The sequence below is a fragment of the Dama dama genome, chromosome 17 (genome assembly GCF_033118175.1).
Source record: "Dama dama isolate Ldn47 chromosome 17, ASM3311817v1, whole genome shotgun sequence".
NCBI classification, from domain to species: Eukaryota; Metazoa; Chordata; class Mammalia; order Artiodactyla; family Cervidae; genus Dama; species Dama dama.
In genome coordinates, this window is record NC_083697.1 from 68,230,642 (window position 1) to 68,248,467 (window position 17,826).

Sequence of the window (17,826 nt, forward strand, 5' to 3'; positions counted from 1 at the left end):
TCTTAGTTTTCTGAATGTTGAGCTTTAAGCCAACCTTTTCACTCTCCTCTTTCACTTTCATCAAGAGGCTCTTTAGTTCTCCTTCACTTTCTGCCATAAGGGTGATGTCATCTGCATATCTGAGGTTATTGACATTTCTTCCAGAAATCTTGATTCCAGCTTGTGCTTCATTCAGGCCAGCATTTCACATGATGTACTCTGCATATAAGTTAAATAAGCAGGGTGACAATATACAACCTTGACGTTCTCCTTTCCTGATTTGGAAATAGTCTGTGATTTCATGTCCAGTTCTAACTGTTGCTTCTTGACGTGCATACATTATTGTAATTTTTACCTAATATAAAATTAATTTTAAAAACACAGTAGCTTTCTCATCCTAGTACTAATCTATCATAAACTTCAGAAAAAACAATGATGATACAATCTAAAAACCAGTTACAAAAAATATAGCAGGCAAGGTGTACATCTTATGTGAGGAAACTAAAAAACTAATTGAAGAATATAAGAATAGAAAAAATAAAGGCAAAGTAAATATTTTGGCTATAAAACAGTCATATTAATATATAATTCTCAAACTAGTTTATAAATCTAAGAAATCTATATTTTAAAAATTTTGTTGATGTATCACAGAAACTAAACCAATTATCCTTCAATTAAAAATAAATTAACAAAAAGAAAGTTTCAATTAAAATCCACAGTTCCTATATAAAATGTTAAAATCATTATACTGTAATTAATCCTCAATATGAGGATAACAAAAAAAAAAAAATTTTAAATAGATTGTGAGATGAAATTTGCCTTGCCAGAATAAAGAGAAAAACAAAGTAAAGTTACTGTAATCAAAAGCATATTGTGTAATACATAAAAAAATCAGTGAGGCGCCCCCGGAGCGACTCTCCGGCGCAGCCGCGGCGCGGGGTTCGGGGCACGCAGGCGCCGCGGGCGCGGACGGCGTTGGTCCGAGGAAGACCTTCAGCGGTGCCCTGGCGGAGCGGACGGGCGCCTCCTAGCGGAGCGGACGGGCCCTCCGGTCGGAGACATGTGTAACACACCGACTTACTGTGACCTAGGAAAGGCTGCCAAAGATGTCTTCAACAAAGGATATGGATTTGGCATGGTCAAAATAGATCTGAGAACCAAGTCACGTAGTGGAGTGGAATTTTCTACTTCTGGTCATGCTTACACTGATACAGGGAAAGCGTCAGGCAACCTAGAGACCAAATACAAGATCTGTAACTATGGGCTGACCTTCACCCAGAAGTGGAACACAGACAATACTCTTGGGACAGAAATCTCTTGGGAGAATAAGTTGGCTGAAGGGTTGAAACTGACTCTTGATACCATATTTGTACCGAACACAGGAAAGAAGAGTGGGAAATTGAAGGCCTCATATAAACGGGATTGTTTCAGTCTTGGCAGTAATGTTGATATAGATTTTTCAGGACCAACCATCTATGGCTGGGCTGTGTTGGCCTTTGAAGGTTGGCTTGCTGGCTATCAGATGAGTTTTGACACAGCCAAATCCAAACTGTCACAGAATAATTTCGCCCTGGGTTACAAGGCCGCAGACTTCCAGCTGCACACTCATGTGAATGATGGCACTGAATTTGGAGGGTCAATCTACCAGAAGGTGAATGAGAAGATTGAAACGTCGATAAACCTCGCGTGGACAGCCGGCAGTAACAACACCAGCTTCGGCATCGCTGCTAAGTACAAGCTGGACTGTAGAACTTCTCTCTCTGCTAAAGTAAACAATGCCAGCCTGATTGGACTGGGTTACACTCAGACCCTTCGACCAGGAGTGAAGCTGACGCTGTCGGCTCTGATCGATGGGAAGAACTTCAATGCAGGAGGGCACAAGGTTGGTCTGGGATTTGAACTAGAAGCTTAATGTGGTTTTGAATAAAGCATCAGCTTTGTCCCTGGAGGTGAAGAGAAATGAACCCACTATGTTTTGGCCTTAAAAGTCTTCTGTGAAATTTCAAAAGTGTGAACTTTTTATTCTTCCAAAGAATTGTACTCCTCCCCACACTGAAGCTTAGGTACCGAGTCCATCCTAAGGGAGGTGCTTGAAGGCATGCCCGGAAGTTATCACGTTTGTGCCACATTTCAGTTCATTTCCGCAGTGTTTTTTTCAATGTGTTCCTCAGCGACGGTGTAGTGTCATGTTCAAAGGAGACGACCCGACCCTCCAGTTGTCCATCACGTCCTGCATGTCCCACACCACTTTTTCATGACCTTGTAATATATTGGTCTCTGTACGGTAGTAGCATCTTTGGTTTTGCATCAGAGTAAAATAAAATAAACCCATCACATTTGGAAAAAAAAAAAAAAATCAGTGAGAACGAAATCAAACATTCAAAGTGAAATACCAAGTGTCCAAAAATTCAATGTATGATAAATATGACTAGTCAGCTTAGAAATGAGAGCATGAGTAATTCAGTAAATGCCTATTAAAGCATTTAGAAAAAATAAGTTACTGCTTACACAATAAATTACTAATATACCCAGGTGGGGCTAGTGGTAAAGAACCCACCTGCCAATGCAGGAGAAACAAGAGATGTGGTTAGATCCCTGGATCTGGAAGATCCCTGGAGAAGGAAATGGCATCCCATTCCAGTATTCTTGCCTGGGAAATCCCATGGACAGAGGGGCATGGAGCGCTATAGTCCATGGGGTCACAAAGAGTCAGAAGCAACTAAAGCGACTCAGCATGCATACTAAAGCCCAAAATATAGTAAAGTATAAAACAATTAAAGAAAATATCAAAAATATTTATTTTTTAACTTTTTGGGGTAAGGTGTTCTTTCTACACAACATGTTGTCAAATCAGGAAAGGAAAAAACTGACAAAAAAGGAAAAATAAATTGTGGAGGACATTAGACAGAATTCAGACAAAAACTAGAGACAAAGGATAAAAACAAAGATATTTACAACATAACTTGCACAGGAATTTCAGAGGGAAGAGAAGACTAATAAACATATGAAATCATGCTAACGTTTACTGGTAGCAAGGGAAAATAAGTTTAAAATATGTTCAAAAATAAGTTTAAAATATGTTTAAAAATAAGTTTAAAATATGTTTAAAAATAAGTTTAAAATATGACATAAGATTTTAGCCATCACACTGGCAAAATATTAAAAGTTTTAGTACTAGCATGTTCAGTACTAGCAATAATATGGATAAATGGCATTTTTATAACCATTTGTGTTCAGCCACTCAGTCATGTTTGACTCTTTGTGACCTCGTGGACTGAAGCTCACTGGGCTTCCCCATCCTTCACTATCTCCTGGAGTTTCCTCAAACTCATGTCTATTGAGTTGATGACGCTGTAAATAGAATAAGTTACTCTAACAGAACAAATTGGGTAACTTGGAAACACTGATGAAGTAATGAAGACATGAGAATCCCATGGACAGAGGAGCCTGTGCAGACTATAGTGCCCAGGGTTGCACAGAGTCGAACATGACTGAAGTGACAACGCCCACGCAAGCACATATGTGTGCATGGACACAGCAATAAAAACCCGTGCTCCTTGGAAGAAAAGCTATGACCAACCTACACAGCATCTTACAAAGCAGAGACATCACTCTGCCAACAAAGGTCCGTCTAGTCAACGTTATGGTTTTTCCAGTGGTCATGTATGGATGGGAGAGTTGGACCGTAAAGAAAGCTGAGCACCAAAAAATTGATGCTTTTGAACTGTGGTGTTGGAGAAGACTCTTGAGAGTTTCTTGGACTGAAAGAGATCAAACCAGTCAATCCTAAAATAAATCAGTCTTGAATAGTCATTGGAAGGACTGATGGTGAAGCTGAAACTCCAACACTTTGGCCACCTGATGCAAAGAACTGACTAATTGGAAAAGACTCTGATGCTGGGAAAGACTGAAGGCAGGAGGAGAAGGGGATGACAAAGGATGAGATGGATGGCATCACCAACTTGATGGACATGAGTTTGAGCACGCTCTAAGAGTTGGTGATGGACAGGGAGGCCTGGCGTGCTGCAATCCATGGGGTCACAAAAGGTTGGGACACGACTGAACAACTGAACTGAACAGAGATACTTAGTCCCTTCTTTTAATGATGATATGGTATTCTATATTACAGAAGTATCATAATTTATTCAGTTAGTCCATAAAGAGTGAAGAGAAACTCTTGATGAGGGTAAAGGAGGAGAACAAAACAGCTGGCTTAAAACTAAATACTAAAAAAACTAAGATCACAGCATCTGGCCCCATTACTTCATGGCAAATAGAGGGGGAAAAGGTGGAAATAGTGACAGATTTCCTCTTCCTGGGCTCTAAAATCATTGTGAATGGTGACTGCAGCCAGGAAATCAGAAGACATTTTCTTCTTGGCAGGAAAGCTATCATAAACCTAGACAGTGTGTTGAAAAGCAGAGACATTACTCTGCTGACAAAGACTGTAGTCAAGGCTATGGTCTTCCCAATGGTCACAATCATGTCACGATTGTGAAAGCTGGACAGTAGGAAGGCAGAGCAATGAAAAATTGATGCCTTTGAATTATGGTGCTGGAGAAGACTCTTGAGAGTCCCTTTGACAGCAAGGAGATCAAATCAGTCAATCTTAAGGGAAATCAACCTTGATACTCATTGGAAGGAATGATGCTGAAGATGAAATTCCAGTATTTTGGTCATTTGATGCAAACACCTGACCCACTGGAAAAGTTCCTGATGCTGTGAAAGATTCAGGACAGATGGAGAAGACTGTATCAGAAGATGAGATGGCTGGATGGAATCACCAATGCAATGGACATGAACCTGGGCAAATTTTGGGAGATGGTGAGGGACAGGGAGGCCTGGTGTGCTGCAATCCATGGGGCTGCAAAAATTCAGATATGACTGGGCGACTGAACAACAAGTAAGTATACATGTAAATCGAGAAAAATACCTGTGATATTAGCTGTGTGACAAAAACAAGTGTTAGATCTCGTTTGTATAAAAATGTACACACAGATGTGTATACACATACTTGTTTAAACTTACAGAAAAATCTGGAGGTATAGGCTTCAAGTGGCTAAGTAATTTTGAGCAGTAGAAATGTAATAAGTATTATTCTATTATTATTAACATTACATGATCAAAAACATTATGACACTAGGGAAAACTGTTTTATTTTTTCCATGTACTTCAACAACATAGAGGAGAAGGAAATGGCAACCCACTCCAGTGTTCTTGCCTGGAGAATCCCAGGGACGGGGGAGCCTGGTGAGCTGCCGTCTACGGGGTCGCACAGAGTCGGACATGACTGAAGCGACTTAGCAGCAGCAGCAGCATAGATGTATATCACTAAGAGATTATTTCAATTATTTAAGAAGATAAAGAAAAATAAATTCTAATTATTTGTGGTAAAAAACTTAAAATATTTTATGTCCACAGAATAGAATAGAAATTGGATTAAATATTAATGATTCTACAATTTGAGATGTGGAATATTAGTCTAGAAGAAAAAATAAAATATGATAACTTCATCCACTGTGAACTTTATGTGACTTTCTTGATAAAGTAGAATATATAGAATACTTCAAATTACATTAAGAAATTAATGACCATAGATATTGCTTGGGCACACAGTGCTTCACTCTTAATTTCAAAAAGGAGTATGACAAATTCCTAAATCTAGTAGAACATAGTTTGATCTGATTAGACTAGATATAGGAATGTAGAGTTATAATAGTTAATAAGAAAAGGGAAAGACTCATATCGGAATATATTTTTAAAAATTAATTAGTATAGTGACATATATTAAGAAAGAGAACAAAAAGAGAAAATTACAAAAAAAGCAGCTTATTTTTTCTTAACATCTTTGCTCACAGTTATGAAATTCTAATGGTTTAGTGATTGATCCAAAAATCACTAATAAATAATAAAACAATGTTCTGTGCAAGTTTTTGGATTTTTTATTTGCTTTGCTTGACACACCAATTCTATTTTCTTGAAACAGAGTTTATAAAATTGGGAACCATGATTCCAAAGAATGATATTTAGGGGGGTGGTGAATACACAGAGATTATAAATGTTTTTTGAGCCTGTTTCCAAGTGAATATGTTTTGGAGGAAGGGAAATAAACCATAATTTTCTTCAGTTTATTAAAAAATTACTGCTGGATTGAAAGTTTTTAAAATGAACACCAAATTTTTCATTATTTTACTTTATATTCATAGAACACAACACAATATAAATTAGACTTAGAAACAATATAACTCTTCATGACATTCACATTCTCTAAGCCTTTGATGCTCAGATAAATTATATAAGGCTGCTAAAATTTTTGCAAAATTGAGGCATAATATTGAGGTTATTAAATTATAAAAGATATGAAAAGATCTTTAAATGGAAGAAGAAATGGGAATTTGTTCTTCTGAATGCAAAAAGTTATACTTTTTCCTAAGTCTTGAGAGCGTAAATAAGAGGTAAAATATTTTCACTGATGTAAGTATCCTCTCAGGACTTTCATTTGAAAAGGGAGAGAATACAAATGAGTAGAACAGAAACAACACAACACTCTAGTCAACTACAGTTATGACAATCTGAAGGCTTTCAGAAAGAATTGTTACTAAGGAAATGACAGGAACAAATGTACACGCATAAGTAACCTGCACAGAGTAAGAAATCAGTTTTTAGAACACAGCTGTCTGATTAGAACTTGTTTAATCTAGCCAATAGGACTACCTTGTTTCAGTCAATATGGCTCTTTAGTAGAAAAGTAATTCTTGCTCAAAGCCCTCCACTACATGTGTTGGAAAATTATTCTGTTCCACACATCGAGGATGACTGAGAGGTGAATGGCATGCCTTTACTAAAGCAGTTCTCAAATTCTGCAAGCACGGATCATGGTCCTAGTAACATACCCAAAGATTAACTTCTTTTCCAGAACCCTTGATTCTAATAGTCTTATAGTTATGTAGCGAACTGAATCATTCCCTGATCATAACAGTGTTAAAATTTTATATTAAACCTACTATTTTCTAATCATAAGCCTTCTGATATGCCCATCCACCTACAGGTTGAAGTTCAGGGTCTATGTTAACTTTCTATATCCCTGTGTTACTCAAAATATTTGTCTAAAAGTAAGGAGAAATGTTAAATCTCCAAATGGATTATATTTAGGAGAAAAAGATCTCTACAGTTCAGAAATTTATTATTTAACTAAATTATATAGATTTTAACAGGATGTTAGAAAGTGAAAGTCACTCAGTCGTGTCTGACTCTTTGTGACCCCCTGGACTATACAGTCCATGGAATTCTCCAGGCAGAATACTGGAATGGGTAGCCCTTCCCTTTTCCAGGGGATCTTCCCTACCCAGGGATCGAACCCAGGTCTCCCGCATTGCGGGCGGATTCTTTACCAGCTGAGCCACAGGGAAGCCCAAGAAAACTGGAGTGGGTAGCCTATCCCTTTTCCAGCGGATCTTTCCCACCCAGGAATGGAACCAGGGTCTCCTGCATTGCAAGTGGATTCTTTATCAACTGAGCTGTAAGGGAAGCATTGCCATTTTAATGAAACACATTCAATGACCAAAGTGCCTTCCATAGTAGGCACTGAATAAATATTTGTTGAATGAATGCTAATGTTTAATAACTGCTTACTGAATTAATAGCTAAGACTCTTTCCTGAAACATGGGGCTTCAGTTGGCTAAACTATTTTAGTACAGAGAGAATTAGATCTTGAGCTATTTAAAAATAGAAGAAAACCATAGATTTCATCTCTAACAAGTTTCTGTGAAAAGTCTAGTGATAAGACATCCATTACCTTGTTAGAAGACTTTTGTATGGATAAAAATCTGTCTTCACATAGCTTTCACTACTTAGTTATGGATTGTTTATAACATCTATACATAGTAAATTCAAGCATGATTTTCTCTGGCATCCTTAAGAATATAAGATGCCTCAATACAAGTTTCCTGAATTCCAAATTCTTGCTTTTATCCAGTGGGATTTTTTTCTAGATCAAGAAGTCCAGTTTCTTGAAGTTTTTTCCCTAAAATAATTACTCCAGCACCACACATAATATTCTAGATTATGCATCAGGGCCACAGCAGATAATGTAGCTTCTGTGCTTCTCTCAAATGCACTCAAGTATCTCCTCCCCTCTTCTCTCCTCTCTGCTCCTCTCTTTTTCTCTACTTTCCCTTCCTCATCCTTTCCCTCCCTCCCTTGCTTTCCTCATCCACAGTTATGTTAATGGCTTTGATCTACATGGCATTTGTAATCTTAGAGGAAAGGTGATTACAAATGCAGGTTCCATGCAGAGAGCACATGGATCTGAGTCATGGATTCAGCATTATCAGCAAGATGATCTTTGTTGTTGTTTATTTAGCTGCTCTACTGTGTATTATTTTGGGCTTCCCTGAGAGCTCAGTTGGTAAAGAATCCGCCTGCAATGGGGAGACCTGGGTTCGTCCCTGGGATCTTCATTGGGAAGACCCCCTGGAGATGGGATAGGCTACCCACTTCAGTATCCTGGCTTGAAGAATTCCATGGACTATACAGTCCATGGGGCTGCAAAGAGTCGGACACGACTGAGCGACTTTCACTTTGTTTCTATGTATTATTTAGTGCCTACTCTGTATTATTTTTGGGGGCTCCAAAATCACTGCAAATGGTTACTGCAGCCATGAAATTAAAAGACCTTTGTTCCTTAGAAACAAGCTTTTCCTTGGAAAAAGCTATGACCAACTTAGACAGCATATTAAAAAGCAGAAACGTTATTTTTCCAACAAAGATCCGTCTAGTCAGAGCTATGGTTTTTCCAGTAGTCACATATGGATGTAAGAGCTGGACCATAAAGAAAGCTGAGCACTACAGAATTGATGCTTTTGAACTATGCTTTTGAACTCAAGTGTCAAGAAGATGCTTGAGAGTCCCTTAGACTGTAAGGAGATCAAACCAGTCAATCCTAAAGGAAATCAGTCCTGGGTGTTCATTGGAAGGACTGATGCTGAGGCTGAAACTCCAATACTTTGTCCACCTGATGCAAAGAACTGACTCATTGGAAAAGACTCTGATGCTGGGAAAGATTGAAGGCAGCAGGAGAAGAGGATGACAGAGGATGAGATGGTTGGATGGCATCACCGACTCGATGGACATGGGTTTGAGCAAGCTCTGAGAGTTGGTGATGGACAGGGAGAGGATGCAGGGCGTGCTACAGTCCATGGGGTGGCAAAAACTCGGAGACGACTAAGCCACTGAACTGAACTAAACTGAATTTAGCTATGTAGTTGTGTCAAACTCTTTTGTGAACCCATGGACTGTAGTTAGCTAGGATTCTCTGTCCATGGGATTTCCCAAGCAAGAATACTGGAGTGGGTTGCCATTTCCTCCTTCAGGGGATCTTTCAGACCCAGGATCCATCCTGTGTCTCCAGCATTGCCGGAGGATTGTTTACCCCTGAGATGCCTGGCATCTTTAGTGAGTTCCTAGAAATTGATGTGTCCTGATTTTTCCATCTGCAAAATTGGGAGAATAACAGTATCTAACCTTTATTTTCCCTTCATACCTGATGGTAGTTCCACTAAGTATAACATTCTAGGTTGAACATGTGTCTTTATTTTGGAGACATTTCCCCCATGGTGTTCTGGTATTGTCGATGAGTAATCTCACAGTGTTCTAATTTTCTTGCCTTGACTGTAATATTTTCTATTAGCACCCTGTAACCTTAAAAATTTAGACTCCTCTGTTTATCTTTGGAGTTAAGATGTATTTCATTATTTTGACTACAGGATGTTTCCTTTTGAGTAATATCATAAACCTCAGCCTTAGCAGTGAGTATAACAGAGTACTCATGTAAAATACAAGTACTGTCCATCTGGTTAGTACTCATGTCTAGTTTATTCACCACTGTACACCCAGCAAGTTGTGCTGTGTAGAGCATAGCCGGCATTCAGTAAATATTTGTTGAATGAAAGACTGATCTTTCTCATAATTCAAAACTTAAAGTGTGAAAGTGTTAGTCACTCAGTAGTGTCCGACTTTTTGTGATCCCAAGAACTGTAGCTCGTCAGGAGTCTGTGGAATTCTCCAGGTAACAATATTGGAGTGGATAGCCAATCCATTCTCCAGGAGATCTTCCCAACCCAATCTCCCGAAGTGCAGGTGGATTCTTTACCATCTCAGCCATGAGGGACGCTTCTGATGGCTCGACGGTATCTCTAATTCAAAAGAGATTTAATAATGTGAAAAGTAGTTTTATAGTTCAGTTCATTGTAAGATATTTAATAATAATGCACAAGAATTCAAGGAGTTTACTGAGCTTGACTTTAACTAGAATAAATAATTCTAGACTTACTGTGATTCTGAGAATATCTGTTATGTCACTTCAGTTAAAAATTTAGGTGACATTACTTTGCACAAATTTTTTCTCTTGGTCTTGAAACAAGTTTGAAAGGTAGATGTCATTTCTGCTTTTCACAAATGAGGACTCTGCCTCAAAGATTTGCCTGAAATCACCCTAGTGGGAAGGGGTATAGCTGAAACTAGAAGTTATATCTAATGATCAGGTCCAGGGTTCTCAGTCGGTAGCATGCATATATGTGAATTAATCTCCAGAGGCCTGTGGCAATCATTTCACCATAATTTAGTAATATCTCAAGAGCCATTTTTTTTTTCCAGTTTTCCACCCTGCTTTGCTTCCTCTTGTTTGGGACCCCACCATCATTATTATTTTCTTAGATAAATCTTAATCACCTATATATAAATATAAAACACAAGACTTGTCTCTTTCATTTTTAAATGAAAAATCAGACATTTCCTTTTGTTGCTTTACCAAAAATGTGTCTCATAGTACATAATGGGATAAAAGGGAAGAAGAGTATACCTAAAAGACTCTATAAACATGGGATTTATTAATTATGCATTTGCATTTTAGCATCAAAATAATTTTGTCTCTCATTTCTTCTTTGAATATTTAATTATTATAGAACATCATTAGTCATTGTGTCTGTAAGTTTGCACCCACATTTTATTAGAGAGTGAAGCCAAAAATCTAAGTGTCTAAAGAAAAACCATGTATTATCATCTCCACAAAATATATTACTAAAATTGTTTGAAAATAATATATTTTAAAAGCAATTATACTTAAATATTGTCATTTAGGCACATGACTGCTATTCTGTAGGATTATTGATTTAATGAATTGTTTCTAAAAATAAAGATGAGTTCCCTTCCTTGAGCTCTGTCAGAATATCACTTCTTAGTCAAAGCTCACTGTAACTTAGTTCAGAACAGCCAACATCTCACACCACTGTTTCAACTCTTTTCCAAAGTCTGATCAAAATGAGATTGTTTTCAACATTACAAATAAGACAGCTCAAGCTTGAGAAATTTTAACCAACTTGCCAAGATGCCATGGAGCCTCACTGAGAATGAAACACAAGAACTGTGACTTCAGGTTTTAGCTACAACAACAGGATAGGTTTTCATAGTTCAGCAATATAAAAATCAATAAACTGTCTCTTCTTTATACTCTTGATGAAAACTAATGAGGAAACAAGCTACTGTCTCTGATGAGATATGAAAAAATAATGACTTCCAATTTGGTAAATTCCAAAATAGGTGACTTTGAAGATTTAATTTAGAAACTGGCATCAGACATCAAAATTCTTAGAAAGAACCATCTGTGGTTAGTTTTAGGAAGGTCTCTCACAAAAGGAGAAAGGAAGAAGAAAATATGAATATAAGTGGTTTGTATGTATCTACACCAATTAGCTTCAACTAAATATTAAAAGGATGAAAAGTTCATCACAACTGTAGCTACTTTGAAAAGTGAATACAGACATTCTCATCATTGAGACTCTAAGAGCTAATTACAACAGCAACATATAGCTTTATTTTTTTACTATGTATTTATTCACTTGCCAGAAAAATTCATATTCTCTTTGATACTATGATAAAACAATTCATCTACTTAAGCTGTTAACACATATATCTCTCTCTCACTTATCTATAATGGCAAAAAAAAGTACATGACATCTCCAATTAAAATTTCCCTCTTGAAAACTACTAAGAAAAGCCAATGACATGACTACTGAGTTAGTTTCACTTCAAACCTTGAACATATTGTATATGAAAACTTGAAGAAATCATAAATGATCTACTACTTTCCTCCATTTGCTAAATGAAGAAACTGTGCTCAGAGAGATTAAGGACTCTTGACACACAGAATCATGTCTCCAGACTGCCAGAGTCCATCTCTGTCTACACCACCGCAAAACTCTAACTCTGAGCAGCTCGAAAGAGAGTTCTGGAACCTTGATAGTGCAAATATCCTCAAGAAGAAAATGTATTATTTAAAACCAAACATCTCTTTAGAAAGACAGCATGCCCTGTAGTAAGCAGTTTGTCTATTAGGTTGCAAAAGGAACTTGCATTCAGAGTGATGAGGAGCATACAGGTTGTTATTCCAGAAAACCACCAGGAAATCTGTTTTTACTTATGAGGACACAGATTCATTTCCAATATTATGAAGATGCAGGAAAGCAGTGATACATGGCCTACCAAGATATATTTCATAATTTTATAATATATTCAAAGAAATAAACCATCATGACACACTTCAGTATAAGAAGTTAATTACGTAGTGTGTTTGTACCCTTACAGAGCATTTAAGTTTCTGAGGGAAAAGGGCAAATAAACTAAAACTGTAATATTTAAAACAGTATCAAACATATTCTGGCAAGACTCGTATTACTTAGCATACTTTATTCTCTATTTTTGGAGAGAAAATACAGTTGTTCTATAGGCCACTAGTGGCAAAAAATTCACTCTAGCTATATGCTAAAAATAATCATCATCATAATAAATTTTGGCAATGATGCTAGTAGTTATAAAGGCATGTTTCTATCTCTATAGTGATCGCGTTTTATTCGAGTTCTAAACACTGTCCCCCTATCTCACTCATCCCTTTTTGTCATACACATGCATACACACACACACACACACACACATCCAGGACATTCACATCAACATAACACTTTCATTTACTTGTACACTGCCAATTAAAATAAAAATCATTCAAAACTGACTCAATAAATTATACACAATTAATTTCTAACAAATATAACAGACTTGCAACCCTGATGGATTTTTTAGCCATATTTATGATCCTCCTTGACTAAAACTTTGCTTATTTTTTTTGAATAGCAAAAAAGAAAGGATAAGGGAAAAAGCAATATCAGTGTATAGAAAAGCATCATACATACCATACTGTGTAACAAGTTTCTCGAATAACTTTGTCTTTAAAATGCAGAATTATTCAGAAAGTTCAAAAGTGGCATTCATTCACTAAATGCAGTTACAAAATCATTTCTACTCCCCTCCCTACTTCCAGTAACTGAGTCTTTACTAGTTTCCACTGCGCTTCAAGTCAAAACCAACTGAGCTAATTTCGGTGCTTCACACATAGGCTCATTTCATTCTATCAGAAAATGAGTAGATCTGATAAAAAAATAAACTGATGGAAAAATATCCCAAATGTGCCCGGGGAAATGCAAATTATTTAACCCAGAATGATTTCTAAAGAGAAACGAGGAGGGAGTGGGTAGATAGCAAAGAATAGTTTGAAGTCCTTGAATTTACTCACCAGTTTCCCAGATGCACGGTCAGTAACAGGAACATCAACCTCACGCCTCTCCTTTGATTCCACAGAAGAAAAGGGGAGAAGAGAAGAGCTTTCCAAGAACCCATGGGGATCGCTTTTTCTTCCTAGTTCTCCAGCCAGGACTTTTCCTCCCACCTCAGCTGCAGACTGGTGAGTGCAGAAAGGAGAAGGTGGAGAGGCTGTACACCTCGCGACCAGGTAGGATGCGGCTCCCGGCGGAATTGAGCAAAGCGAGCCAATCAGACCGAGAGGATGCTGGTAAAAATTAGCTGAAGAAAAGTTGGGCCAATCAACAGCCCTAGGAGGCGGAGCTTCCCCTACTAGAAACCGAGCCCAGTAGGCAAAAGGGCTCTTTTCTTCCTAAAAGAAAAACAAACCTCTTCTCCCTGGCAGCCTCAGAGAAACGGTTGAGTGGCTCTGACAGATCTCCCTCCCTAGGGAAAGGCGGCTTCCTTCTTGTCCCCTAGCCTTCCCTCCTGACCGACTCCGTTTCGGGAGTCTCCTTCCTCGTCCGCGTTTGGATTCTGAATCTGTCTTCCAAGAGGGATCCGTGGGGAGCTTTGCCATGCCTAATTGGTTTTCCCCAGGCTCGCGAAGGCTCTGCTAATGTTGGTAATTACTGTTGTGACTTTGAGAGGGGCGGTGTCTTATTTCTTTGCAGACCCAGCACTTGGCATAATGCCCCACACAAATATGTTCTCAGGAGATGTTGAAATATATAGCTGGATGAGTGAATGAGCCAGCTGGGTGCATTCCTGGTCATCACGCTTCCTACCCACCCCCTTTCCGTTGCCGTTACAAGTGAGAGGATTTGCAGTCTCCTCGCTCTGGGCGCCAAACATACTAATGAACAGTGCCAGGCAAAATGATCTCATTGTACAAAAACGTAAACAAAAATCCGACCTTAGAGAGATTATTTCAGTCCTGGGGGCTGTAGACCGACATGTGTAACCCTTGCTCCCCCCTTGGCGTTTGCTGGGCTCCAGTGTGTGGTACCCAACTTCAGAGGCTCTGCTTTGAGTTTGCAGCGGAGCCCAACAGTTGCCATGGCAACTAGAAAGCCTCTGGCTGCCTGAACAACTGTACAGGCTGGCAGCGGCGGCGGTGGAAGCGGGCTCGCTCTGCCCAGCCATCTTCCTCCTCTGTGCCCTCCTGGATCGCTGCTTCCCCCCAGACCGTGGGGCTGGGGCCTGTGGCTGCGTCCTTAATCATCTCACAACTACCTGGAACTGACCGGATTCAGGGGTGAACTGCAATTTACCATGGGGTCACCTTAGAGTATTTGTCTCCCCAGCAAACAGTTCAAGGTAGAAGTAACAATGTTTGTGCATGAGTCGCTGTTGCTACCCTAGCTTCTGAAATCACTTAAAGGAACTGGATGGGGTAACAAGGTTACAGATGTTTTCTTGCCCAGAATAACAGATGGTGAAATACAAAGGCTTTTCTCCTCTCTCTTTGGTTCTCCATCTCTTTAGTCTTCTCTGAAAATAGGTGTTGACTTCCTTAGTTTTCTCCTACTACCCAATTACTAAGCATTATTCTTTTTCATCAAAGCACATTAGTCAAGGTAGCTCATACTAAATAATTTGAATAACAATAAAGTTTCATTATAATAAATTTTGAAATGAATTGAATTTAGTTAAAAGTTGATTTCAATATGAATGTGGGTAGTAGTTGTTGTTTTTCTGGCCAATTAAGAATGCACTTTGCATAGCTGTTTAACTGCTTCATTGGGTGCACACACTCATTCACTTCTCTGGTTAGCCAGTGAACTTAGGAATGAATTTATTCAAAGTATGTGGTGAAAAACAAATACTTGTCTAGGTACGCTTTGCATTTTTCAAAGATTAGGTAAGTTTTCTGCATAAAATCAATATGATATCGAGTTGACAATATGATATTGCATTTATTTATACAACAGTCATTGAAAGTTCTCCCATCAAAAATTTTACTCTTATTGTTCTAATGAATAACTGAAAGATGCTGAGAGCCATTACAAAAAATTAATGGAGAGGAAAGGTGAAGGATATATCCTTAGTCTACTATACATTGTTTATTGTTGTAAAAGATAAAGGACTGGAGTAATTTCCAAACTGGGAAATTTTCTGTATTTTCTGAAATACACATTTTTGCCAATTCAGGGCTGAAATATTTCAAATTTATTTAAATCCTTTCTTTCAAACAATGTCATGTGACTTTTTATTTCTATGTCTCTTCCTTTGATTTTTCTTTTCCTTTTTGTAACATTTGTCTTCTGGGAAATGGATCCTATTCTGCTGTCATAGTTAATTATATTTCCCTGTAAACTATGTTAGAGGGATCTGTGCCCTCTAGAACTTGATTTTGTATATCAGCCATGTCTTGACCCTGACAGTCTGTCTCATCTGATTTACTGAATCAGTTGTGTGTGTGGATGTGTGTGCGCGTGCGGTGGGAGTGGGGGATGACACACAGTGTGAGCTCTGAAAAAAGCCAAGAAGGAAAGCAGTGCTCATCAAACCAACCATAGAGTGTCATAGAGGAGACTTGTGGAGAAACAGATTAGGTGTTTGACACAAATCTAAATTAGAAGGCCAGAGCTGCTATAGAGAGGAGTCTAGATAAAACTCTGTCTTCCGTTAAGGCCATGGTTCCCAAACCCGGGCAGTTTTACCTCATAAGACATGTATCAGTGTCTGGAGACATCTTCAGTTGTCACAGCTTGGAGGGCGGAGTGAGTTACTGGCCTCAAGTGAGCAGAGTCCAGAGTTGCTACTACACATTGTAAAATGCAAAAGAGAACCATCCCACAGCAAAGAATTATTGCATTCAAATTGTCAATAGCACCAAAGATGAGAAGCCCTACATTATGTATAAAAATAGAAAGAGTAGACTGATTTCCTTGCAGCTGATGATTTCCTAATATTATCATTGAAATCATCATACCCCTTCTCCTTCCTTTGATGTGCATGTTAAGTCGCTTTAGTCAAGGCCAACTTTTTGCGACCGTATGGACTGCAGCCCACCAGCCTCCTCTGTCCATGGGATTCTCTAGGCAAGAATACTGGAGTGGGTTGCCATGCCCTCCTCCAGGGGCACTTCCCAACTCAGGGATCGAACCTATGTCTCTTAGGTCTCCTACATTGGCAGGCAAATTATTTACCACTGGTGCCACCTGGGAAGGCCTCCTTTCGACTAGCTGAGCTATAACCATTATTCATTAATCTCGTATCTAGTTGTAATGACTATAGACTGATATTTCACAGCAATTTTTTCAAAATGTAACCAAATTTAGAATAAAATCAATATTTGAACATTAGAATAAAATGTTTGGAGTATCTACTTAAAATGCAAAGACATGGGCTTCTACCCAGACCAAATGAATTAGAAAGTTTAGCAAGAATCTCTGGAGTTTCTCATGTGTCAAAATGTTTGAAAAACATAATCTGATAATCGTCCCACAAAATGACTAGTGAGACAGTGACCTGATTATGAATATGCAATTCTGGCCCTAGGAAAGCTAGATTACCACATGATTCACCTGTTTGTTGTTAATACATTCAATGAAATATTTGTGAATAAATTTTGATGTCAGACACTGTATCTGACGTTAAGAATACAGTAGTGAATAAGACTTATCACTTCTTGCCTTGCTTTCTTCCTCTATCAAAAGGTGATAAGACTTTTTAGTCTATTGAGTTGTTTTAAAGATCAAATGGATGAACACAAGGGGATTGCTTTGAACAGTATGTGGATAATAGAGATTACTCAAAAAATGTTATTTGTCACTGTCATTTACTTGTTGAGAGTGGATTTCAAATGTAACTTGTTTACTGCAGCCATTGGTATTGAATCTGGCACAAAGCAGTATTCCTAGAATCTGCAGCCTTACAGGGACTATGGAGAAGCTCAGGAGAACACTGACGTTCTCATCCTACCCTCAACATTGTCCTGAAAACTGGCTTCTCCAGAGCATGAAGATGATGGGACTCATGTTCTAGTTCCTGATCACACTTCTTCTGATGGCCACAAATCCTGCAGTTAAAGCTGTAATTGTAGCCTTCTAAACTTATCCTTCAATATCATAATTCTGTGTTTGTTTTGTCCTGTCATATGCTATTCCTTCAGCTTATGGGGCCTTCCTTCTTCATCTGCCTAGTCTCTGGTTACTCTTCATGAATGTTTAAGGGTCATTTTTCTCCAGGGAGTCTTTATTGATTGTTCACTA

At 38.4% G+C, this 17,826-nt stretch overlaps 2 protein-coding genes across 2 annotated transcripts in view; one reads left to right on the forward strand and one right to left on the reverse strand.

The window, feature by feature from the left end:
- GABRG1 (gamma-aminobutyric acid type A receptor subunit gamma1) overlaps window positions 1–14,002 on the reverse strand; it is an 86,297-nt gene extending 72,295 nt beyond the window's left edge. The window contains exon 1 of the mRNA XM_061164677.1: window positions 13,602–14,002. Within this exon, the coding sequence (XP_061020660.1) occupies window positions 13,602–13,705 (104 nt within the window). The 5' untranslated portion in view covers window positions 13,706–14,002. The remainder of the gene's footprint in view (window positions 1–13,601) is intronic.
- Window positions 940–2,335, forward strand: LOC133071822 (voltage-dependent anion-selective channel protein 3-like). The gene has a single exon (XM_061164676.1). The coding sequence runs from the start codon at window positions 1,040–1,042 to the stop codon at window positions 1,889–1,891; it is 852 nt and encodes a 283-aa protein (XP_061020659.1). The 5' UTR covers window positions 940–1,039; the 3' UTR covers window positions 1,892–2,335.
- Window positions 14,003–17,826: the final 3,824 nt, after the last annotated feature.